General features: G+C 36.7%; 1 protein-coding gene across 1 annotated transcript in view; it reads left to right on the forward strand.

Moving 5' to 3' along the window:
* The window catches only part of CSMD1 (CUB and Sushi multiple domains 1), a 1,256,706-nt gene that overhangs the window by 878,382 nt on the left and 352,028 nt on the right, over positions 1-26,296 (forward strand). Inside the window, exons 11-12 of the mRNA XM_059835885.1 lie at positions 6,763-6,866; positions 20,071-20,183. Coding sequence (XP_059691868.1) covers positions 6,763-6,866; positions 20,071-20,183 — 217 coding nt within the window. The remainder of the gene's footprint in view (positions 1-6,762; positions 6,867-20,070; positions 20,184-26,296) is intronic.

A 26,296-nucleotide genomic window follows, 5' to 3' on the forward strand; every position in this document is an offset into this window, starting at 1 on the left:
AAGATTATTGCTATTGCTTCTTTTAAAGATCTCAAATTATTCATCCCTAATTAACTTGCTGAGGAATGACTATGTTGGATATGGCAATTACATTCAATGTAGAGAATACAGAAAAGCTATATTATCGTAGGCAATCCAAAGAATAAAAAGTGATGGGGAAAAGAAAATCTATGTTTACTTACCTGAGAAATATTTGGGACATGGGGCAGGCAGCTAGTGATACTCATTATAAAACAAACTGCTGGATTTGAAAATTATTATTTTTTTAATCCTTGAGATTATACTATTATTTTCTCTTGCTTGTTTAAAACATCAGCAGCACCTTTTATTTTACATTATTACTATTATTTGATTTATTATTACTGTTATTTGCTTTTTATCTTTATTTAATTTCTACCAAGTGTGGTTATTAGGTTTATTTTCAAGTCATTAGTGGGGGCTAAAAGGAAAATAAGTTTCTGAGAATAAGAAATAGAAATCGTTACACCCATATTGAAAAATAAGCAAATTTATTTTTATAATTGCATTTTAAGTAACTGCAATTGTTGGATAAAAGTTGTACCAAAAGACTTCAACAATTCTTCAAAATAAGAAACAGAATAATCCAAGTGTTTTCAGTAAATTTTCTGTCACTCAGCAAAAACTGGAGGAATTACAAATTTGCAGGACAGGCCCTTCTTTTTGGCCTAAACTTTATTTTGCGTCTTTGGAGACAGCGTGTTTCAACCTGGGAGTTATGAGTTATTAATTTTGCATCTTACTAATTGCAGCTGTACCTATGCCAAATTATGAATACTACTGCTGTGATTAATGGTTTACCTTTTAAGGGCTTTGAGACCAAAGAAATAACTTGTTTCATAAAGGAATATGAAAAAAAAAAAGAAAAAAGAAATCCTCTAACATTCCAGAATCAGTGATGAAAACAAAAAGAAAACAAAAACAAAACCAAACCCCCTTCATCTATTTTTGGACATTTATCTTCTTTTAACGTGAGTAGAGGTGGAAAGGCCTATGGAGGGAACTATAGGCAATGGGCAACACATAGTGCAGCAACAAACTTGGCAATATGTAAGGCAGTGTTATGGGTTAACTTTGGTAGGCAGGTAGGCAGCTCAGCCCCACCCAGCTGCTCAATCACTCCCCTCCAGTGGGATGGGGGAGAGACTCAGAAGCGTAAAAGTGAGAAAACTTGTGGGTTGAGATAAAGACAATTTAACAGGTAAAGCAGAAGCTGTGTGCACAAGCAAAGCAAAGCAAAATAAGGAATTCATTCACTGCTTCCCATCAGCAGGCAGGTGTTCAGCCATGATGCAGGCTCCATCATGCATAACAGTTACTGGGGAAGACAAACACCGTAACTCCAAACATCCCACTTTCCTCTTTACTCCCCCAGCTTTTATTGCTGAGCATGACATCTTATGGTGTGGGATATCCCTTTGGTCAGCTGGGGTCAGCTGTCCCAGCTGTGTCTCTTCCCAACTTCTTGTGCACCCCTAACTGACTCCCTGGTGGGGCAATGTGAGAAACAGGGGTCTTGATGCTGTGCAAGAACTGCTCAGCAACAACTAAAACATCCCTCTGTTATCAACACTGTTTTCATCATAAATCCAAAACAAAGCCCCGTAAAAGCTGCTAGGAAGAAAATTAGCCAAAACTAGTACAGGCAGTCATCAGTTTCACACTATTTAGTGGACCATGTTAAGAAGGATGATGCTTATAGAGGACTGGATTCAGGTTCTGATTAAGCCACCACTTTGTTGTCTGCAGATATGTTAGGTCCTTAGGCTTTTACTTTAGTTACTGAGACATGGAAAAGTAAATATAGCAAATAGTGGCTAGCAAGCAGCATAGCTCTACAGGGTCCATTAAATGTGTTTGCCACATCTCTCCTGTGAGCACCTAAAATGTTGGAAAGTTCCTAATATGTTATTTAATAAAGTTATAGTTTAATTAAACATTTTCTCTGATGATTTTTGTTTCATGATTTCTTTATTGTTTTCATTGGTGACTTAAGTGAACTGAAACCCAGTTACAAATTTATATGCTTGCAAAAAGAGATGCCTAAGAGCTATATTTATAATAAATTCTTGTTCCCATTATTTAAAATGTTCTGTATTTATATGATCCTGAGAAGAGAAAGAAGTGCTTTACTTTCTTAAAGAATCTTTGAAGAAGATGGCTTTAGTGTTGTGTTTGAAAAACTCCCTCACATTTCAGAAAATGTTCCCATACATATATTTTCTTCATGCTTACTGTTGCCATGGTCTCAGTATTGTGGTCATATTTCTATAAGGCATTCTTCTGTGTTTATAACTTGTACCTAAAAATAGTGATTATCCTCTGATCACACTAATTTAATTTGGACATTCTTGTAGTTTTTTTGAGCTAGTGAAAAGGAGATGTCTGTAGTTCAATTTTAATAATCCACAGAATTTGTGCATAAGAGTTACCTAGTTCTATTGATATTTCTAGTCAATGTTCTATGTTTCCTCTTCCACAGAAGGAATTTGGGAATAGTCACAATGACCCTTAAGACTTGAAGGTGTATCACTGTAGGAGGGGTGAGCTAGGGAAACAGAGCATTTTTTAAAGTTTTAAGGAATACTAGATTCGTGTGTATTCTCTAATGCTGGTATCTTTTGACATTGCTTCTATATTTTGTTGTTCTTTAAGTGAAATAGATGCTCCAAAATCTGATTTAAAACTCTGGTTTAAGCATCTGGCTCATTTATTCTAGTAATTTTAAAAAGATTTAAGAATCTGAAAGACTATAGCAATACTTCTATGTTTGTGCCTGTAGCAATGGCTTCTTTTGCTTTCAAATCCCTTTGAGCATGAGGTGTCTGTAAAAGAAATGACAGAGTCAACAACATTTGCATGATCATGTTATTTCAATTTTTACATAGCAGCAGGGAGAAGATGCAAAGTAGGAAAATACTATTATATTTGAAGCTAATATGTCAATGAAATGGAGTAACCTGTAACAGTTGCAAACAGCTTTCATCAAAAGCCTTTATAATGAACACTTTTTGTATTTATGATTTTAAAACTTCGATCTAAGGACCCTCATTTCTATTTCCCTGTTCTTCATATATTTTACTGTAGTTATTGAGGCAACAAATTGTCTCACTTCATTTTCTCATCTTTAAGAGGCGCTCCTTCAGGAAGGCTCTGTTTCTTATTTGCACGAGCATATGTGCTTTTTTGAAGTTGTTTTCTTGATCTACTTGTAATTAGAAGAGACATCCTACAGGTAGTTCTCTTTTCTGCTTGCATCTTAAGACAAAATTTACTGTTCTCGCTTTTTACTTTGTCGTTACTATATTAAATGCATAAATTTAAGAAATAAATTTAAGAAAATTTAAGAAATAATAAAATAGGTCTTATTAGTAGTGAAAAGAACATGTACACATAGGCATTTTGGAAATGTCACCTTGCCACGTTGCCTACTGCTTCTTCTAGGAAGAATGTCCATACAAAGATTTCTGTTAGTACAATTCTGGTGTTGCCTTTCTCCATTACTTGCTATAGCAGTTATGCCAGCAGAAGTATAAAGCGTGGGAGTGGCTAGGATAAAGGAAAATGTTTCTAAGGAAAAAATAATTATGACAAGAAATTCAGTTGCAGAGCTTCCATTAGGTACCTCCTTAGGTGTCTTATATTTTTAAGCTTTTTTGTTTTCACAGTCTATTTATCTAATCATAAGTAATTATTCTGAATTGCTTATAAGGGAATTTTGTCTCATACATTTCAGAAGGCAAACAGGATCATTCTTCTGTAAGAAGTATAACTGATCATCCAGAAACAAATATAATAGATTTGGAAGTAATTTTTGTGTTTCTTAATGAAAATTAATTATTTTCTTTATTTTAAACAGTTCAGAGTAAGCATATTTAATGAAGATGATCAGATTAGCATTACTGGATTTTTTTTATTTGCAAAACAACATTGAATCTGGTGAAGTGTATCAGAGCTGCTTTTTCCCCCCCAGTATATAAATCAATATTATTTAGCCACATATGGGTATATTGTTCTTGCTGATATTGGTTCAATCCTTTTAAGTTTTTCCCGTGCTGTATTCCTATCTATATCCATACAAAACTGTCTCACATTCTTTCTCAAAAATAAACTGACAAACAACCCTCCCTCCATCTAACAAATCTTAAAAATCATTCTGATGATTCAGAACTTTATCTACAGAGGAACTAATTTTATCTAAATATATCAATGTAAGCATTAGTCTCCCCTAGTCTTCAAAACTCCCTATATAGTCAGCGGAAAGGGCAGCTCTAAATGGCAGTTTAGTCCACCTTAAGACAGGTAATGTGATTTGTGTTCTGGGTGCCATTTTCTGTTGACTGACTGTATAAGGAGCCATGATTAGACTGGGTGCTTAATGTTTACATAGTAAAATTTAGGTTTTGTGAACCAGATTAAAGGAATTTAAGTTAGACCTCAACTCTCAACCATTTGAATGTCTTTCCAAAACATTTTGTGTGTTAGCATAGAGTAACAATTAGCATGGAAGTGAAGAAAACAAGATTTTTTTTAATAGTGTCTAATATTTCTTCACACACAATGTGTTTCCCATAAAGAAACTTTTCTTGTGACATTTCCTATGAGCTTAACCAGGTCTTCAAATCTTTCATTTATAGTTTATATCCAATTACTTTTTTGTAACTTATTTTATTATTAAAGAGGTGAACATTCACGTTTGGTTTTAAATTGCAATGTAAAAGAGTTTGTGAGTCTAACCAAATGGAGTGTATTTAAATAATACATTACTATAATTTCTCATGGAATATTCTATCATGTTTGCCCCCCCAAATAAAATTTGCATTAAAAATAAAAGTCTTATATACTTAGTTATTTTTATTTCCAGAAACAACTCTGCTTTTATGGTTCTACACAATTTTCTTGATTTTATTTGGCTTTATTAGTCTTGATTTAGTGATGAAATTTTGTGTGTTAACTACTGTTATAATCTGGGAATACTAGAAGATACATCAGGAGCACATGGAAATGTATATTATTTTATCTACAGCATATTGCCTGAAATTCTTGTGATTATTGAAACATAACATAAATAATGCAGTACACTTTATCTCAAAATCTGGCAGGTCTGCAAAATATGCTGTAAAGGACCTGTATTAGATCACAAAAAAAACCCTCTGACCTATTGCCAAAATAATTATACAGATATTTCTGTTAATAATCTTTTTCATAGCTATGGATATCCTAGGACCATTTAGCTTTTCTTTAAACCTCCCACTCTTTTACATTTTAATGGCACTCCTGTAAATATTAACTCCATTTTAAACATACAAGGGGTCTTAGTCCTGGTGTAAATTTTAGCGTACTTTTTAAAACATAAACATAAAATAGCAGAGATGGCAAAGCAAGGTATGAAAATCAAGACAAGAATTTATAGCAAGAGGCAATATATTACCTTAGATCAATCAGAATTTTATTAAAAACAGACTTTTCTTTGGGTTAGAAATTGAAGCAACATAGTTCAATGTAAGCTTGATCTACTCTACCAATGTAAGTTCCTTTCTGAAGTTGATAGAACAAGACTCTTCCCATTCCAACATAAAGAAATGAGATTTGCTGGCTTTCTTTTATAATATTGAGAAAGTTTAAACACCTAGCTTAGATGCTGCCTTTTTACAGGGCTAAAATTTGCATGAAATGAATTCTGCCTTGAAGATCACATAGAAATAAACTTAAGTGGATGGAAACCATTGTTTTTTCACATGTTGTTGCCAAAATGGTAGCATAATACAGCTGATGCAGAAAGCCCAAATCTGACCCAAATATTGTTTTTAGCCACAAACCAGAAGAAAAGTTAATTGCATTTTCATGCAATGGCTGAAGTTGTGTGAAAGTCTGCCTAGGGGTATCTGCAAAATTTAATATAAAGATAAAATTAAAAATTTTGTGGAAAATCACTGTGACTCTGCACTTTTCTTTCAATTTGTCTGCAGAAACCTTAGTACCACAATACAAAAAGGTAGATATCTATACATACATATAACCTGCAACTACTTCTCACCAATATAGAAATCTAAAAAGTGCTTGTCTTAGAAGTGTTCTTCTGTACAAAACTAAATCCATTTTCATACTTTATTTTATCTTAAAATTACAATTTCACTAAACTATAAATACTTTTTCAAACAATTCTAAGGCGTATATTTTTAATTTTCTGGGCAATTCATGATTAAGACATTGGGTTCACTCAAATGTCTTAAATCATATTTTAGTGTTAGTAATTTATGCAAGGAAATCTCTGCTTTTGTATTTCTGTGCACCAGCCTCCTCCACCTTCTTATGAACTGGTAGTTCATACCTGCCATCTTGTTATTGTATAATTCAACAGACAACAAGGTTTTAACTTCATATACTTCCGGTATTATGCTATGTAATTTTTATATAATTATTACAGTAAAAAAAAAGTTCTTACTACTGTTTATAATAGCTTTTCAGTAATAAGAACAATTACAACCAATTAGAAGTGATTGGCATCTTTAGTATGTGATACCCATAAACACTATGGCAAAGACTTCGCTCTTTGTATTAGAAAATACAGTTTCTCCACTTCTGCTTTTTCTATATATATTTCTCAAATCAAATAGACTAACTGAAATACTGAGTGAGTACTTCATGATTTGACTTATGGTAGCCAAATAACTTGTTTTAAGACTAGAACAGATCAGATAACCTGTGGGTATTTTTGGAATAACTGACATTTAATTTTAATAGGTCATAAAGCTTGCTTTTGAAGAGTTTGAACTGGAAAGAGGCTATGATACTCTTACTGTTGGAGATGCTGGGAAAGTTGGAGATACCAGAACAGTGTTGTATGTGTGAGTACAGAACTTCAAAAATTTTCCTTGGAAATTTGTTGTCATATGTTGTTTCTTCCGGGTCGTGAGATATCTATTTAATTTTGCAATTTTAATGTATGTATTTGTTTATATAAAGTAAGATTAAAATTCAAGTACTGACAAAGAAAATTGTTCATTAGAAAATTCACTCCAGATCTTTAGTAGCATCTTTATAGGCTTTAATATCACAGACTAAAAAGTGCAGAGAAATAAGATTAGATTTTTTTTTAAAGCAAAAAAGCTTCTTTAATAAACAAGTACTAGCTGTATAACTCTATTTGTATTCACAAACAATTAAAGGAATAAAAAAAAAGGCTTAGATTTCAGCAAACAGAAAATATGACTTGTGTAAAATAAACAACCCATTGATTAATTGCAAAATTTATACTTAAAATTGGATTTGTGAACAAAATTTTCACGAAAGCACATAGGCCACTGTTCAGTAAAGTTAAACATGCTTAATGGATTAATATAATATGTATAATACAATACAATACAATATAATATAATATAAGCTTATGGTTCAGGATTAAAAGGAGGGCAGGGACAGGTGACATTATAGTGGCAGTCTGCTACAAGCCACCCGACCAGGAAGACTGAGTGGATGAGACCCATTACAGACAGACAGGAGCAGACTCACAGTCACAAGCCCTGGTCCTCATGGGGGACTTCAACCACCCTAATATCTGTTGGAAAGACAACACAGCAGGGCATAAGCAATCTGGGAGGTTCCTGGAATGTGTTGATGATGACTTCCTTCTCCAAGTGATAGAGGAGCCAACAAGGAGAGGTGTTGTGCTGGACCTTGTTCTCACCAACAAGGAGGGCCTGTGGGGAATGTGAAGCTCAAGGGCAGCCATGGCTGTAGTGACCATGAAATGGTGGAATTCAAGATCCTTAGGGCAGCAAGGAGGGCACACAGCAAGCTCACTACCCTGGACTTCAGGAGAGCAGACTTTGCCCTCTTCAGGGATCTGCTTGGTTGAGTATCATAGGATAAAGCCCTGGAGGGAAGAGGGGCCCAAGAAAGCTGGTTAATATTCAAGGATCACCTCCTCCAAGCTCAGGAGTGATGCATCCCAACAAAGAGGAAGTCAGGCAAAAACACCAGGAGGCCTGGGTGCATGAACAAGGAGCTCCTGGACAAACTCAAACACAAAAAGGAAGCCTTCAGAGGGTGGAAGCAAGGACAGGTAGCCAGGGATCAGGTCAGGAAAGTTAAAGCCCTGATGGAATTAAATCTGGCCAGGGATGTGCAGGGTAACAAGAAAAGCTTCTATAGGTATGTTGGTGATTAAAGGAAGACTAGGGAAAATGTGGGTCCTCGCCAGAAGGAAATGGGAGACCTGGTTACCGGGGATATGGAGGAGGCTGGGGTACTCAACGATTCTTTTGCCTGAGTCTTCACTGGCAGGTGCTCAAGCTACACTGCCCAAGTCGCAGAAGGCCAGGGCAGGGACTGGGAGAAGGAAGAATTTGAGATTGAGAGATTGGGAGAATGAAGTTTGAAACCACCTAAGGAACCCAAAGGTGCACAAGTCCATGGGACCTGATGGGATGCCTCCGCAGGTCCTGAGGGAACTGGCAGATGAAGTTGCTAAGCCACTGTCACAAAATCACAGAATCACAGAATCACTACGGTTGGAAAAGACCTGTAAGATCATCAAGTCCAACCCTCAAACCAACACCACAATGTCCGCTAAACCATGTGCCACAATGCCACCTCCACATGTTCCTTGAACACCTCCAGTGAGGGTGACTCCACCACCTCCCTGGGCAGCCTGTTCTAATGCTTCACCACTCTCTCAGTAAAGAAATTTTTCCTAATATCCAGTCTAAACCTCCCCTGGCGCAACTTGAGGCCATTTCCTCTTGTCCTGTTGCTAGTCTCTTGCGAGTAGAGACCAGTACCCACCTCTCTGCAACCCCCTTTCAGGTAGCTGTAGAAAGAGAAAAGGTCTCCCCTCAACCTCCTCTTCTCCAGACTGAACAACCCCAGTTCCCTCAGCCGCTCCTCATAAGACTTGTGCTCCAGACCCCTCACCAGCTTCGTCGCCCTTCTCTGGACACACACCAGTACCTCAATATCCTTCTTGTAGCGAGGGGCCCAAAACTGAACACAGTATTCGAGGTGCGGCCTCACCAGCGCCGAGTACAGGGGTGCGATCACTTCCCCAGTCCTGCTGGCCACACTGTTTCTGATACAGGCCAGGATGCTTTTGGCCTTCTTGGCCATCTGGGTACACTGCTGGCTCATATTCAGCCGGCTGTCGATCAACACCCCCAGGTCCTTTTCTGCGGGGCAGCTTTCCAGCCACTCGTCCCCAAGCCTGTAGCATTGCATGGGGTTGTTGTGACCCAAGTGCAGGCACTTGGTCTTGTTGAACCTCATACAACTGGCCTCGGCCCATCGATCCAGCCTGTTCAGATCCCATTGCAGAGCCTTCCTACCCTCGAGCAGATCAACACTCCTGCCCAACTTGGTGTCATCTGCAAACTTGCTGAGGGTGCACTCGATCCCCTCAACTAGATCATCGATAAAGATATTAAACAAGACCGGTCCCCAAAACTGAGCCCTGGGGGACTCCGCTTGTGACCAGCCACCAACTGGATTTGACACCATTCACTACCACTCTCTGGGCTCAGCCATCCAGCCGTTTTTTTACCCAGCGAAGAGTGCACCTGTCTAAGCCACGAGTCGCCAGCTTCTCCAGGAGAATACTATGGGAGACAGTGTCAAAGGCTTTACTGAAGTCCAGGTAGACAACGTCGACAGCCTTTTCCTCTTCCATTAGGCAGGTCACCTGGTCATAGAAGGAGATCAGGTTGGTCAAGCAGGACCTGCCTTTCATGAACCCATGCTGGCTGGGCCTGATCCCTCGGTTATCCTGCATGTGCCCTGTGAGCTCCCTCAAGATGAACATCTCCATAATCTTCCCCTGCACCAAGGTCAGGCTGACAGGCCTGTAGTTCCCCGGATCCTCCTTCTGGCCCTTCTTGTAGATGGGCATCACGTTGGCAAGCCTCCAGTCACCTGGGTCCTCCCCTCTTAACCAGGACTGTTGATAAATGATGGAGAGTGGCTTGGCAAGCTCCTCTGCCAGCCTCCTCAGTACCCTTGGGGGGATGCCCCATAGACTTGTTAGTGTCCAGGTGGCATAGCAAGTCATTAACTGCTTCCTCCTGGATCATGGGGAGTTTATTCTGCTCTCCCTCCTTGTCTTCCAGCTCAGGGAGCTGGATTCCCTGAGGATACCTGGTGTGGCTATTAAAGACTGAGGCAAAGAAGGCATTAAGTACCTCAGCCTTTTCCTCATCCTTCGTGACAATGTTCCGCCCGCATCCATTAAAGGATGAAGATTCTCCTTGGATCTCTTTTTGTTGTTAATATATTTGTAAAAACATTTTTTGTTATCCCTTATGACCGTGGCCAGATTGAGCTCTAGCTGGGCTTTTGCCTTTCTATTTCCCTCTCTGCATGACCTAATGAGACCCTTGTACTCCTCTTCAGTTGACATCCATCACATTTGAGAACTGATGCCTGTCTGGTGAAGTTCCCACTGACTGGAAAAGGGGAAACAACCCCTATTCTTAAAAATGGAGAAAAGGAAGACCTGGGGAACTACAGGCCAGTCAATCGTGCCTCTGTGCCTAGAAAGATCATGGGGCAGATCCTGGAAGCACTGCTAAGGCACATGGAAAACACAGAGGTGATTGGTGACAGCCAACATGACTTCACTAAGGGCAAATCATGCCTGACAAATTTGGTGGTCTTCTACGACTGGGTTACAGCCTTGGTGGATATGGGAAGACCAACTGACCTGGATCTGTGCAAAGCATTTGACACTGTCCCACACAACAACCTTGTCTTTAAATTGGAGACACATGGATTTGACAGACGGACCACTCGGTGGATAAGGACTTGGCTGGATGGACACACTCAGACTTGTCGTCAGCGGCTTGATGTCCAAGTGGAGACCAGTGATGAGTGGTGTTCCTCAGGGGTTGGTATTGGGACCAGAGCTGTTTAACATCTTTGTTGGTGACATGGACAGTGGGATTGAGTTCACCCTCAGCAAGTTTGCCAACGACACGGAGCTGTGTGGTGCAGTCGACACACTGGAAGAAACGGATGTCATCCAGAGGGACCTTGGCAGGCTTGAGAGGTGGGCCTGTGAGAACCTCATGAAGTTCAACAAGGCCAAGTGCAAGGTCCTGCACATGGGTCGGGGCAATCCCAAGCTCAAATACAGGCTGGGTGGAGAATGGATTGACAGCAGCCCTGAGGAGAAGGACTTGGGGGTGTTGGTTGACAAGAAGCTCAACATGACCTGGCAGCGTGCGCTCATGATGATGATCAGAGGGCTGGAGCACCTCTCCTGTGAAGACAGGCTGAGAGAGTTGGGGTTGTTCAGCCTGGAGAAGAGAAGGCTCTGGGGAGACTTTACTGTAGCCTTCCAGTACCCGAAAGGGGGCCTACAAGAAAGCTGGAGAGGGACTTCTTACAAGGGCATGTAGTGATAGGACAAGGGGTAATGGCTTTAAGCTGAAAGAGGGTGGGTTTAGATTAGATATTAGGAAGAAATTCTTCACTATGAGGGTGCTGGGGCACTGGAACAGGTTGCCCAGAGAATTTGTGAATGCCCCAACCCTGGAAGTGTTTAAGGCCAGGCTGGATGGGGCTTTGAGCAACCTGGTCTAATGGAAGTTGTCCCTGCCCATGACAGGGGAGTTGGAACTAGATGATCTTTAAGGTCCTGTCCAACCCAAACCATTCTGTGATTCTGTGACTCTGTGATTTTGTGATTCTGTGATAATATAATATAATAAATAGAATAGAATAGAATAGAATGGAATAGAATAGAATAGAATAGAATAGAATAGAATAGAATAGAATAGAATATGTAGAAAGTGTAGCAACTTGCATATATTTGAAGGAAAATTCCAAACTAGATAGGTAATCTTAAAATACAGGTCTTTAATACTATCTGGGCTAATGGAAAGAATAGAATCCTGTACAGATTGATTAATCTCATCTAGTTTAACAATCTCATTTTGGTTGCATATGCTCATTTTCCTTCCTTCATAATGGGAACTTGTGGTCACAAGATATTTTAGTTGTAGCTTTCAGAAGGTTAATTTAGCCTATGAATCTTGATCAGAGAATACAAAATAAAATTATAGGATTAATAAATCAGCAATGACTAAGTAAGAGAAACTAGCAGCATTTATTTCATAATAACATTACTTGACATTGCACAGAAATCTGCTGGATAAAGACAGTATTGAAAATGTGATAAAAAAAATTTCATCATCATTTTATATTTTGAGGTTTTTTAATCCATATAAATTATCAAAATTCTCAATTTATATAATTGTAACAAATAAGTGCACTTAACACCGACAGAGATTATTTTAAATTTATTAGAACATTCTTCGAGGGACATGTCTTCATTTTACTTATTTGTTTATTAATTTATAATATTTATTAATGGCTACTTTCTGAAGTATGATATCAAAGGACACAGAACTAGGTACCCTTAGTTTAATTTGTCTTTTAAGCTAAGACTGGAAAATGATTGAATTGTTTGTATGATGTGTTTTTCTTGTGCTACAATAGCAACTAGCTGCTACTGAGTAGATTGAATTCCATTTTCTGAGTACCTGGAAAAGAAAATAAGAAAAAACCCCTGTTTTAAGAGCTGAGACTTTAAGCTAACATGAAAAGACTTGAACTGGGAATGAGAATTTCAACACCCATGTTTATTTTTTCTTGTACTTTGCAGACCAATTAAATATTGCAACTGTCTCTCTAGGGATGTTAATTTAACTGCTTGCGACTGACAAAATAGTTTGCAATTTTTCCTTTTTGTATTGGGATACATTTTAGCTTACAGGGTTCCCAAAACTCCTTCAGTAAATTTGGTACCCTGATTTGTTCATTTTGTTTGTTACACTGTGAGTACTTCACATATCAAAGTTTGCCTTTTTATAATTGCTTGTCAAGTCATTATCAAATTTCTTTTTTTTTTACCTTTCATTTGAAGGGATTTAGCCTGTGACCACATACTCCACTTTTATTTTCCATGACTGCCTAAAAAAAATTTAAAAAAATGTCTAAAATAGTCTTACCTCATATTAATTGCTGGTTTTGGTATCTTAAGAAGGCAGGCCCCTATTATCACATCACGTCCTATAACTATTTTTCACTGTAATAACATTTTGAAGATCTCTGTGGCAGATATCCACTTCAGAATCTATCACTGGCATTTCTAGCACTAGTACAGTGTTCTCACTACAGACATGCAGTACTTCTTCTAGCCCTTCCTTCAGTATTATTTTTGTCTAAAATAACAGCTCTTTTATTGTTATTACTCTACAGCCTATCACTTAGGATTACAATAAAGTGTTGGTCATTCCATCTTTACTGTAAATTTTATCTTTCATGAAAACGAGGTCTATGCAATTAAATTTACCTGCCTTTTGGGTTGCAATGCTTTGCACATTAGCACTACCCTGAAAATAATTTGAGAAAGTAAATGATTACACTAAATACAGTGGAAATACAGGAAGGTCCAAGAATGAAATTACAGTGTCACAATAATTAGTAACGAATCTGAATTTCTATTGTGACACTGTTTTTGCAGTTAATAAAAAATGGATTGTATCACACATTATGAAATACATCATATTTAAACTGTATCACAGATATGCTCCATTTCACTTGCTTTTGAGAAAGGTCTTCTGTGGATGCAAAGTAACTTTCCTTATAAAACACTAGGTCTACTTCTAGACTACATTTTCATGAGAAAGCTCACAACTAAATGTCAAAGTGGTTTTCTTACCAAAATTTTCTATTATCTCATTTTAATAAATTCTATTGTGTTTAATGAGCTTTGAGCAGCCCCTTGCAGTTTTTAATTCTTCTCAGCGGAATGAAGCAGCTTATAGCAAAGACTTTTCTGGCTAGATTTAATTTATAATTTCTCTGTATCTCTTAAAAATAATATAGCTTTTCTCATGCTGAGCTTTTCTAATGTTGACAGCTTAAATGACAGCATTTCTGCAGAAATTCTACAAAATATCACTGTAGAAACTAATGCATTTGATTCTAAAGGTTCATAGCTTTTACAATTTATTTTGAACTAAATATGCAAAAATAAATAAATTTCTAAATCTATACCTAATTTTTAAGTGATTTGAACCTTTCCCCTCCATATAAAATTGTCATGTCTGAACACACAAACCTCTACCCCATGTAAAATTTTCCAGCTCTCAGCCTCTAGAGTCCTCGAGGTAGTAGCAACTTCTGGGTGCTTTATTGTAAACTTATTACTCAAACTTTACAATGAGCTCAGTTATGCCAGGATGTTTATAAGCCATCCATCCAATGAACACTTGAAACTGGCTAATGGCAGGTCAGTAGACAAGGGACCTTTAAACACTTGATGCTTTTTTAGTAAACCCTTATCCTTTTCTTCTATTGACACACAGTTTGGAAACTTATCAAGGACTTGGAAAACAGCCTACCCTTCCATAACTGGTAAAGAAAACAGGCTGCCTGTTTATAAATCCCAAACATTACTGAATCTGACTTCCTAGTAACTTATTTTATTTCACATTACTTAAAAAATTCTTCCTTCTGAATTTTTTAAAAGTTGTAGAATTTAGGAGAGAAAGTACTTTTTCGGTTTTTGTTTGTTTGTTTTTTTTAATACTGTGTTGGAGTCTTTCTGTGATTAGCTAGGTAGTTGACATTAGTAGTATTAAAAGAAAAATACAAAACCAAGTAAACTTAGGGATTTTTAGTGACATTTACTGCTTATCACACTTTTAACAGTCAAACCTTCAGAGCTTTAGTTTGTGATATGATTGCAATTCAGTACATGAATAGCATAATGACTTGTCATCTCTGAAGGATACAACAATGCTGTAAAACTGTTTCTTTAAAAGAAGGAAAGAACCTGGACAAACAATGAAAAGGAATTTACCTAAAAGAAGGAAAATATGTTCACTCAAGAAGTGTTTATGATTGAATTTTAAAAGAAATTTTTGTTTTACACAGTAGTTTAATGTCACAAAGGCAGATTTATTGACTTTTGAATGCTGTGCTTCAGCTTACTTTATTGTTCTAATGCCTCCAAAACACATTTATTTAAAGTATTCTGCACAGTAAAAGAACAAGAAAAAGAAAAGAAAATGCAGAAAGGTCTCAAAGCTTTTTCACATTTATGTGGAATATCCTTAATTTAAAGGATTACTTTCTTTTCAAATTAAAGATTATTGAGTAGTTAACTTTAGTAGGAAATCAATATTGTAGCAGAGGTATTTGAATAGATATACATAGGAAAAAAGTGCACACTGGAATTTTGCTTTGATGAAGTCATAAGAAGGAAAAAAAGCATGATGAAAATATAGTTATTATATATTTTAAAAATTTATTTCAGGCCCTTGAAAACTACATCTCAAGCCTAAAATCCAAATGTCAACCTCTTTTATATACAAGTCAGGTTTCTCATTCTCAGTTCATCACAATTAACAGAAGATTTTTTTTTCTTGTTTATTTGTTTAAAACAGCAATAAAATATTTTCGGAATTCAACAGGCGTCTCTTTAATCACATACTTTCTATATTTTTAATAGTAATGTATTATTATTTTTATAACCATGCTGCTTACATATACTCATAGTTTGGTGCCATGCTTGCACCATCAACATTTTGAATTCAAGTATTTACTAAGACCATTTTGTGTTGCTTGCGTATCCTAAACTATATAGAAGCAAACAGCATTTCTGGTCCCGGACACTATTCTTAAAAGCCTGGCTCTGGTTTCATTTGGGTAACTAAGATCAGAAAGCAAACTGATGCAAAAAGTTTCTTTCTCTCACAGTTGTCTTTTCTGACCTGTGAATCTGTTCAGAGTACTTAGAAACTTGGCTTGAGTTTGACTTCCATTACTTCATCAGTTGCATCAATTGCCTCAACATTTTACGCTTCTTTCACATAGGAATAACCTAGGATTGTGCAACTCCACATGAAATGAGTTTAGCACCAGGCATTCTGTCTGAACGGCTGGTCTCCAAGGCTCTATTCCTGAACTTGCAAGCAATCTGATCTTAAGATGGTTACAGACTAGGACAAACTCTGAGTCAGCAACAGCATGTGTTGTCAGACCGACTTCCATTCCCTAAACATCCGATCTACCCTATCTGCCATCCTCCTAGTTGAAGGATGTAGTTCTATATACAGGGGTATTCTCAGAGAACCCCTAACAAAAAAACAAAAAACAAACAAAACCCCCCAAAAAAACCAAAAAAGTTTTCTCCCGTTCCTTTCCCTTTCCCTTCTAACAGTCTTGGCTCTCTTCCTATATCCCCTAGTTGTGAACCTGAGCAAGCAGTGGCATTTTCATATCTACCACCTATAGATAGGCCATTGGTATTTTGAAGGGAGATGACATTAAACTGAAGGATGACTTCCTCAACTTGAGTCTCTGTTATCAAGTTGGTAATTTTCATTAAGCATTAAGTTTAAAAAAACCCAAACACATGTATTGGATTATTTTTATGATGAAAAATCTCTGTGTGATGTGATTACACCTTATTCTGTTTTGTTGTGGGTTTTTTTTTAATTTTATTTTTATTTTACTTGCATGCTACACAAACATTTACATACAGTAAAATTCACAGAATCACAGAATCACAGAATCACAGAATCACTAAGGTTGGAAAAGACCTGTAAGATCATCAAGTCCAACCATCAACCAAAAAAACACCACCATGCCTACTAAACCATGTCCCACAATGCCACGTCCACACGTTCCTTGAATACCTCCAGGGAGGGTGACTCCACCACTTCCCTGGGCACTTTATTCCAGTATCTCACCCCTCTCTCAGTAAAGAAATTTTTCCTAATATCCAGCCTGAACCTTCCCTGGTGCAAACTGAGACCATTTCCTCTTGTCCTGTCACTAGTCACTTGGGAGAAGAGGCCAACACCCACCTCTCTGCAACCCCCTTTCAGGTCATTGTAGAGAGCGATAAGGTCTCCCCTCAGCCTCCTCTTCTCCAGACTAAACAACCGCTGTTCCCTCAGCCGCTCCTCATAAGACTTGTGCTCCAGACCCCTCACCAGCTTTGTTGCCCTTCTCTGGACACGCTCCAGCACCTCAATGTCCTTCTTGTAGTGAGGGGCCCAAAACTGAACGCAGTATTCAAGGTGCGGCCTCACCAGCGCCAAGTACAGGGGCACGATCACTTCCCCGGTCCTGCTGGCCACACTGTTTCTGATACAGGCCAGGATGCCGTTGGCCTTCTTGGCCACGTGGGCACACTGCTGGCTCATGTTCAGCTGGCTGTCGACCAACACCCATACTACTCATAAAGACTTAGAATTTTAAAATTCATCTTATCTGTGTTCAGAAATTATCAGTGTAGGTCTATATGAATCAGGTTATTATGTGTAAACAGAGCCATTTAAACACTTGTTACTTGGTTAAGCACTAGATTTACACATCTGAATAGCCATTGAAAAATTCTTGCAGGAAAACCACAGGTTTCCAGTTGTCTTCCAATAGATCTCCACTATTGTCAAAAGACATCAGTGAATACAGAACATGGCTTAACAGTTATGGCCTGATATTTTGGTTAAGTGTTTTAACTGGAAAGGTAGGTCAAGAAATTAATGGTTATTGCTGTGGTTTCAGAAGGTGATACCCAAAATGTATATATACTCTTCACCTTTTCTTTCTTTATATATCTATTTCTTCTGGCATCTCTTAAACTACTTTTGGTTATGTAACTCACTCTCTGGTGAGGTTTCTTCCTTTTATAGGCTACCTATATTATTCTTTTAAATGAATGTCACAACTTTATCAACAATTATTTTATCAGCAAGAATACATTAATTACTCTGGCTATAACTTAACATCTTTCTTTTTGAACCTGTACAGTTCCTAATTAGTTTGGCAAGAAACTCAAATTTTCAGAGTAAGCAGCTGCTTTATTTTCATTCTTACTATTAACACAGGTCAAACTGTACAACGTGGCTACACATCATTGTGTCTTACCAACTTCCTTACTTATCCAAGCTAAGCTCTGTTTGTGTGTTTGCTCATGCTGAGCTGTAATAGGTTTAATTTTTTCCACCTGCTTTTCTGCACCTATATCATAATACTGTCAACTACTTACTACCAGGTCATAACCAAAAATCTTCCAGACCATATGAGAGCACACTCAGCCATTACGGTAGCAGTTCTGGGTGCATAGGCAGTAGTAATTAATAATACCCCAGTCCATTCCACTCAGATGGGAAACTTTTTTTTTTTATTTTATTTTCAATGTATCAGAGTAAGAAATGAAAATATTTTAGGTATGGGATGTGCAGCTTCTTGTTCATAACCTTGATGGATGATATTTTAGATGCAAGACAGAGAGGATTCCTATAGCTGCCCCATGTTTCCTCAGTTTTCACCTTCTTTCTGCTCAGCCTCTCCTTTTATTATGTCTTTGCATTTAAGTTGCAACAGTATCAACATCCAGTTGATTCTATTTAACTAATATATTTGTGGAAGAATCCAAACACTGGTTTCTGTTTTCTTTATAGCTTCTTTCTTGAGAAATTATGCTTCTGGGACACCTTGTCTCAGTTTGGCATGGTATTTATTTTACTTACCTCACATGTATTTGTTTATCATAGTCAAAGCTGAGAGTTGGAAGAAAGACAGAGAATTCAGTATGTGAACCATTTGAGCAAAACAGAGTCTACATAAACAAAAGAGACAAAGTGATGACTATTTCCTTACATCAACTACAGTTACTGCAGTGCCTGTAGCTTCCATCTCCAAAGTTTCTGATACGTGGAGCTCTATGTGGAGCTCAAGCAGATGTCCTCTTCTTGTGATGCTTTTTATTTTCGCATCTGGTAATAGCTTAGTTATAGTCTGCAGCCACTTTTTATGTGCGACTTTTCCCACTACCTTTTGAAAGACTGTATAGCTATCACCAAGATCTGAACAGTTGTTCAGATACAGTACTAGAACCCAATTATGTGGTAGGCATTTTTCACCATTAAGAAGTAATCTACAAAGATATTGTTTTTCTTAATCATTTTTTGACACACATCTTTTTGCATTAAGGTACCAGAATTATAGATTTACAAAGGATATTACTGAGAAGGTCTAAGGTTTTATGGTGGGATTCACCAGCTTGCCTCTGGAGCACAAGTCTTATGAGGAGCAGCTGAGGGAACTGGGGTTGTTCAGTCTGGAGAAGAGGAGGCTGAGGAGAGACCTTATCGCTCTCTGCAATGACCTGAAAGGGGGTTGCAGAGAGGTGGGTGTTGGTCTCTTCTCCCAAGTGACTAGTGACAGGACAAGAGGAAATGGCCTCAGGTTGCTCCAGGGGAGGTTTAGGCTGGATATTAGGAAAAATTTCTTTACTGAGAGAGTGGTGAAACACTGGGACAGGCTGTCCAAGGAAGTGGTGGAGTCACCCTCACTGGAGGTGTTCAAGGAACATGTGGACGTGGAATTGTAGGACATGGTTTAGTGGGCATGATGGTGTTGGGTTGATGGTTGGACTTGATGATCTTACAGGTCTTTTCTAACCGTAGTGATTCTGTGATTCTGTGATATGTGTTGTATTGAAATGTACATATCTATACATAGATATCACACATTACTATATGAGAAATAGCAGTTTCCCCTTAAATTTAAGAGACCATTGTGAGCTATTTGAATGGAGTAGATGAGGTTCTAGTAGGTTCTTCTGGACACATGCACTGTAAGGCATGTAAACCAACTTCCTTCACTTTCAAAAAGCATGGCAAAAAAAGCAATACTAATCCAAACATGTGAAAACTATTTAACTCATACAGTCACTCACATCTCTAATAGCTTAATTAATTAAATAAAGCTTTAGGTAGGAACAGCTTTATTGAAAGTGTTTAATCATTGTTAACTTGAATGCAGTTATTCAAAATGTGTTTTTTTCCTGAGACTTCACATTGTTCTAATCCGTGTAGAATAGTTAATTTTATCAAAAAAAAAGCTGATCAGAACACTAGGGTAATATATTGTAAATAGGCCTAAAAACGACATTAATAGTTTAAAAGGCTGTGGTTTTTAGTAGTAGTAGTTGTAATTTATGACTCCGCAAATGACTTTGCAATTTATCCTTAACAGACTCACTGGATCTAGTGTTCCTGATCTTATTGTGAGCATGAGCAACCAGATGTGGCTTCATTTACAATCTGATGACAGCATTGGCTCACCAGGATTCAAAGCTGTTTATCAAGGTATGAACTAAATTAACTGTTTTAAACTCATGTTATAACTTCCTTTATTACATCCCAACAAATTAATTTCACATAGTCATTTAGTCCTTTCACAAATTCAGAGTTTTGATACTGTCTCTATTGTTAATTAATGGTTAATGGAGATATAACTTTGTAAATACCCACAAAATAATGAAGAAGAAACTGAAGTAAAAATGAAAGTTATTGTTCTAATGTTTTTTGCTTGAAGGTCAATACAAACTAGAAATTTCTATCATATTTGAAAAATTTTAGATGTTACATTCTGCTAACCTCTATAATTCCTTATATTGGATATAATTTGAAAATTATGATTAGTTTTCTCACACTTTTTTGGGTAGTTACAAAACTTGTTTTCATGCCTCACCAAGAATCTTTACAGACCTAAGTCAAAATTATCATGGAACAAAAACAACAGAACAGATATATGGTATATGATTGTGGAAATTAAGAAGATGTATAAGATTGTGGAAACTTAACCCAAAAAGGTGATCTAAATTACTCTAGCCTCATTTGTGTTGCTTCTGTCTCAAAGAGATTAAAACCTTGGCAACATAAGCATCTTTAATTTTTCTTGACTGTGAGCTTCAGTTTGAAACTTTCTAAAGTTGATCCATTCTAGTAAAAAATACCTGGTATCTGTTAGTATGTATGCATGTATTGAAATTTTCCATTTTAGTAGGTTGCATAGACCTGCAGCTAGAAAGAGGTCTTGCTTATTAACGTATGTATTACTTTTGGTTAATTTACATGTTAATTAGTTCATCTTAAGGATAAGGGCAAAACCAGTTAATAATATTTTCAATAGTTTCTTATGGGCACATATGGTGAAAATGATTTGATAGTAATTTTGTCAAAATACTTTTGTACAAAAGATGCTGCAAAACATTGAGAGACTGTTCGTTGTTCAGTAACTGAAAGTAGCTTAATTAAAAGAGTCGGAGTTCTCCCTAAACATTTTCCATAAACTGAAGCACCCTAACTAAATGTTTAATTTCACCTGTAGTTACCTTACTGTTTCAATGCCAAAATAGGCAAAATAAAAAGTGAAAAGTTATGTAGATGTTAGCTTCAAGTTTAGTAAACTATACATTTATTTCACTGAGGGTATCAAGACAAGCTTGCCTGTGCAGATTTTTATAAGTGTTGTCTGTGGCTGATGGCATATTGTGAACTCTACTAATGAAAGGAACAAGAAGGGAAAATAGTCCCCGCTGGTCAGCCAGGAAACCCCGTGTTGGTTCTCCACACTAGTACCCTTCTACAGGTGGTCTCTCCATTGAAGTAGGTGGTGATGATAATGGTGATTAGGGTTGTATTTTCACCATGATTTTTCCCTAGTACTATATAGTTTTCTTGGGGACTCACTCAAACTCACCATTGATTGTTCCCACTCACGGTACTGATTGAAGTATGCTAATTAGGTCAAGTTTTGTGCATTCATAGGTTGTTAAGTTTCTGTGTGCATATATTGTTGGATAATATTTATTGAGTATTTAAATTACTATTATCTATTTTTTTGTACACCTTGTTTTGGTTTTCTTTAATGTGAACTGAAATCTACAAAACAAGAAGTAAGGAGAGGGGGAGAAAGAAGGGGTGATTCTCATGACTGTGGGAATCGCTTCCCATGAGAGTCCTCCGTAGCAACACTACTGGGATTTGCAGGTCCATCAGAATAACAATATGAGAGCAACAAGGAAAAAGTACCATCACAGAGGCTCTTGAAACACTATCACAATTGCTTAAGTGAGATGTTACAGAGCGGTGAGTAAAAAAGCAGATGCAGGCCCATAGCATTACTATGGCTAAGACATTAAGGTATCTTAAGACATTGTGCAACACATTCAGCCTATACAGTTACACAGCTCAAGTACGTTGTGTTGCTTGACAGCAATGACATATTCTGTATTTAAGTTAATCCCACCCCTTCTCATCCCTTCTTTCATGGTTTCGTCTTTTTTACTTGTGTCATTTATAGGGACCGTGTTTATTAAAACAATATATTTCCTTTACAGAATCCATTTGTGAATTACATAAAGTGGAAATAGTGAGTACATAGTGGATAGAGAGTATTGGCACAAGTTATGTATCTGACACTGCATTTTTTCCTCAGTCCAAAATTATGAACTTTGTCTCATCTTACCTCTGTGAAAAAGTTCAAAAATATACTTCTATCTGCTGAGTTATTTTTCTGTTATAATTTCTCTCTCTGGTATTTCTAATCTAAAGGCTTCTGTTTTCATTTCTGTATTTATCTAACTTACAGAAGATATCTTATCTATTTATGGAGTTCAGCCTCTTATTTCTGGAGACTTTCTGAAAACACCTGAAGTATACACTGTGAATTTTGCAGTAGTAGTGGCATCTCTGTTGTGAAGTATATTGTTGTCAGTTGACGGTTGGATTCTGGCTTTCTGGCTTGTTTTACAACCAATTTTGTGTCCTTCTGTGTTTTTGTAGTTTTGGAAATTAATTCCAGAATTGTAAAATATGAAATGTTTACAATCTCAGAAATGTAGCAAATACCTTAATATGAAGGTGAACTATAACTTTTTTCTGTTTTACCTCAATGCTCTCATTAGTTTCATTAGAATTTTTCCATCTTCTTTTACTGTTGACAAAACTTTTATCCATCTGCACTCTCAACATGTCTCCTGCTTTAGGACAAGTGTAAAATCTTAAATCTCTATCCTATCACAAGATACCTTGATGATTCTGCTTCCCCTTTGTTTAACAGTCAAAGAACCTGTCCAAAAATAGAATCTCATTTTAATGATGAGAAAGTTAATAGATTGCGACGTGACCTCAAAGACACTGTCTTTGTGAATGCAGTTAGCTAAAAAGAAAGCAAACTGCAGGCTTTGATGGTTTATACATGGTCTATATAGACAAAATAAAGGGCATCCTTATTTAAACCTTTTTTTACCAAAAAGTCTGAGTTTTGCTCAGGATTAGAACATGACTCCTCACCCTCTTGGGCAATATTTTACAATTGACTGACTGAATCTTGACTTTGTATCTATTACAGTACAATCAATTTTTGCATTAATATTTACAAAGTGTCATAGACTGATTGCAGTTTATAGAAAGTTGTTACTTTAGCTGAGCTTTGTCTCACCTTAATTATGAAATAAAGAAGCATTTTGATGATTCAATTCACCTATCCTACATTAGTATGCCCACCTAAAAATGGCATGAAATGATGCCTGCATCACAGGTTTTGTATATAAGTAGTAAACTTAATCCTGTTTACAGTTTGCCTAAGGGATTAAGGGAGGAACAATTCTTTCCATATTCTTATGCCTCTTCTTTGGCTCACATTCAGAAACATCTTAATGTCGGAAATATGTAGTGCTATCTATATTCTTATTACTCAAATTTCTTGATTTTGAATACAGTGAAATTTACTTTAAGAAAAGTTCTGTAGTCTGTCTAAATAGTCAGGCTTCTTGGACTGTACAATGAGCTCTCCAATAGCTGGATCCACAAGAAAGATTTCAGACATAGGTCCTCAACAAATAGTTACTAGTAATAGCTTTGAATACAGAGAAATACCATTGTACCTGTATCACTGTATGCAATGGAAGGTGAGCTATGGAAACACAGATGGTAAAACTAATGTTGAGATTAGCTTGTTAACTTCACAAAGCTGATAAACAGCGACTGTGTTAGAAAATATAATAGTTGCCTTGATATTTTTTCCATAAGTCATCATGACTTGTCATGTATTATAAAGACAAAAATAATTTAAACATTACCTATATGTAAATACATTATTACTAAGTAAAATGCAAGATGCTACAGGCAACCTTAACTTTGATATTAAACTTTCTAAACCATATTAGAACCCCATTATTGTTGCTAAAACAGAAAGCTATTAACCCATATTAAAAAATATAAAACGCTGATGAATAACCTGCACCTATGGTTACTTTTCTTAAAAAGCTATTCTGTAGACTGTGTCTGAAAGTCCTTCATTCTCTGTTATAGATGCCCAGACAACTTAACAGAATGGTTCAATACATTTCTGAAAGAATTCTCTGAAAGCATCTACAGTTTCTGTGTAAAGGCCAGAAATTTAAATTGTTCTGTCCTTGAAGAAAGAGATATATTGTAATACCACATCTAAGCATATTGAAGGATCTATACTGAAATCCTCTTTCCATTAAAATCTATGAAAATTTTCCTCACTGAAGCCAGCATGACCAGGTGTCACTCCACACATCTTCATTCAGTAAAGAGAAGGAAAACAAAATATGCTATTATACATAGTCACTAAATGTCACTAAATACTAATGTCACTAAAATGGGTGTTCTTTTCTGCCATAGACAGAGAAATTAATGACACTATGTATTTCACAGCTGAGATTTCATTACAAAGAACTCTAACATTTCTCAGTGAATACTTGTGTATGTAGCTACTTGTGTAGAAGGCTGTGTTAAAGGTAAATTTTCCAAGCTTTGTTTCAGAACCAAAAAAAATGAGAAGAAAATTTATTCAGAGTTAAAAGTAACAGATTTAGGCTGTCATTAAGACAGTTTTCAGAATTTCAGTGATAGACATGTTTAGAAAGTAAAGAAATTAAAAGACTGGACTGTAAGTTCTAGTTATGTCTCTAAAATATTTTTTCTTGTACCTGCATATTTAGTAAGATTATGAAAGACTTCAGTGTAGTTCTCCATACAAAGGACATATCTGAAATCCTCATATGTCACCTCCTAGAAGAATAACATAACCATCCTGAACGGTAATCTTGTTGAAAGTTGTTGCCAGTCTCCCTTGTAGAAGTTGCTTCAGGCTGAATAAGTTTTAAATATACATTAGAACAGGGCCTGGTATCTTCTGAGCACTCAGATTAAATTGGTTTAGGTTGACCAAAAGTACTTATTTTAAATGAGTAAACTATTTATTCAAAGAATTTTTTTTGAGCTCTAACTTAAATTCCAGTCCTGCCATGCAATGACTCTAAAACCTGATACTTTTTTATATCACTGTATATATAAAGAACATGACACATAAACTTAAATAGAAATAGTGTGCATAAAGTGTAATCCTAAGGATGAAAACAATATTAATATCAACATACCACCATTTTGAGGTCACAAGTTAATCTTGTAGCACCAACGACAGAGTGTGTTTCTACAAATTATATGCTAAGACTGTATTTTTACAAGGAAACTTTTCTTGCAGTCGGTTGCTGGTCATGGGCTGAAGCAGGGACTTTTTTTAGACACAATAGGCAAATAATTTTTCATTAATGTAATTCTTAAATCATGCACTTTTTTTTTAATTATTTTTCCTCTTGAGCTGCATTTCGATTGTATTTTGACCACAAGTGAAGACCACTCATGCCCAGACTTGCCCAGCAACTTGTGATCTGATGTACTATTTAGGCAGATTTGAACCAAAAGAAAGATTTGGTTTGTGCCATTTCTTAATATAGGCCCAAGCATACATTTACTTGTTACATGGATGAGATAGACATAGCCATTGCCATGCATATCCAGGTCAGGATAATGCAATATGGCAATATGACATTATGCCTTGTAACAATATCAAACGGTGATGTCTGGTCAAGAAGTTGGCCCTGGACACCTTCCTGATAGGGCCTACAGTCACAGCCAAAACCAGGAATGATAAAGTGAATAATGTGCCTGAGTTTGGCTTATTCCACCCATGTCAAGGGTGTGCCACATCTAAAACCAGGTGCGTTACGGCTGTTAAGATCCAAGGTGAATTGTGCAGCCAGCTGATCATTAAGCTGCTTCCATGCTTGTGTTCCTATCAGCTGTACGACACTGACATAGAAGCAGATTACAGTCAACTTGAACTTTTAGACGTGAACGTTTTAGAATTTTATTAAGCGTGAGAGTTTTCTCCCATTCAAGCCTGTAAACCTGTCAGTCTGATAAAAATATTTAATCTTTTGACTTCCAGACTTCTTGATAACCAGTATAACAACAGCTGTTTCATAGCCTGTTTAGAACTCACTTCTTATTCCTGCCTTTATATGGTTATATAAACTAATGGAGTTATGTCACTAGCCTATCCTTTAGTTCATAACAGTGTTATAAAAGAAATCTTGTGACTC

Source organism: Gavia stellata, chromosome 2, assembly GCF_030936135.1.
Source record: "Gavia stellata isolate bGavSte3 chromosome 2, bGavSte3.hap2, whole genome shotgun sequence".
In the NCBI taxonomy this organism is placed as follows: Eukaryota; Metazoa; Chordata; class Aves; order Gaviiformes; family Gaviidae; genus Gavia; species Gavia stellata.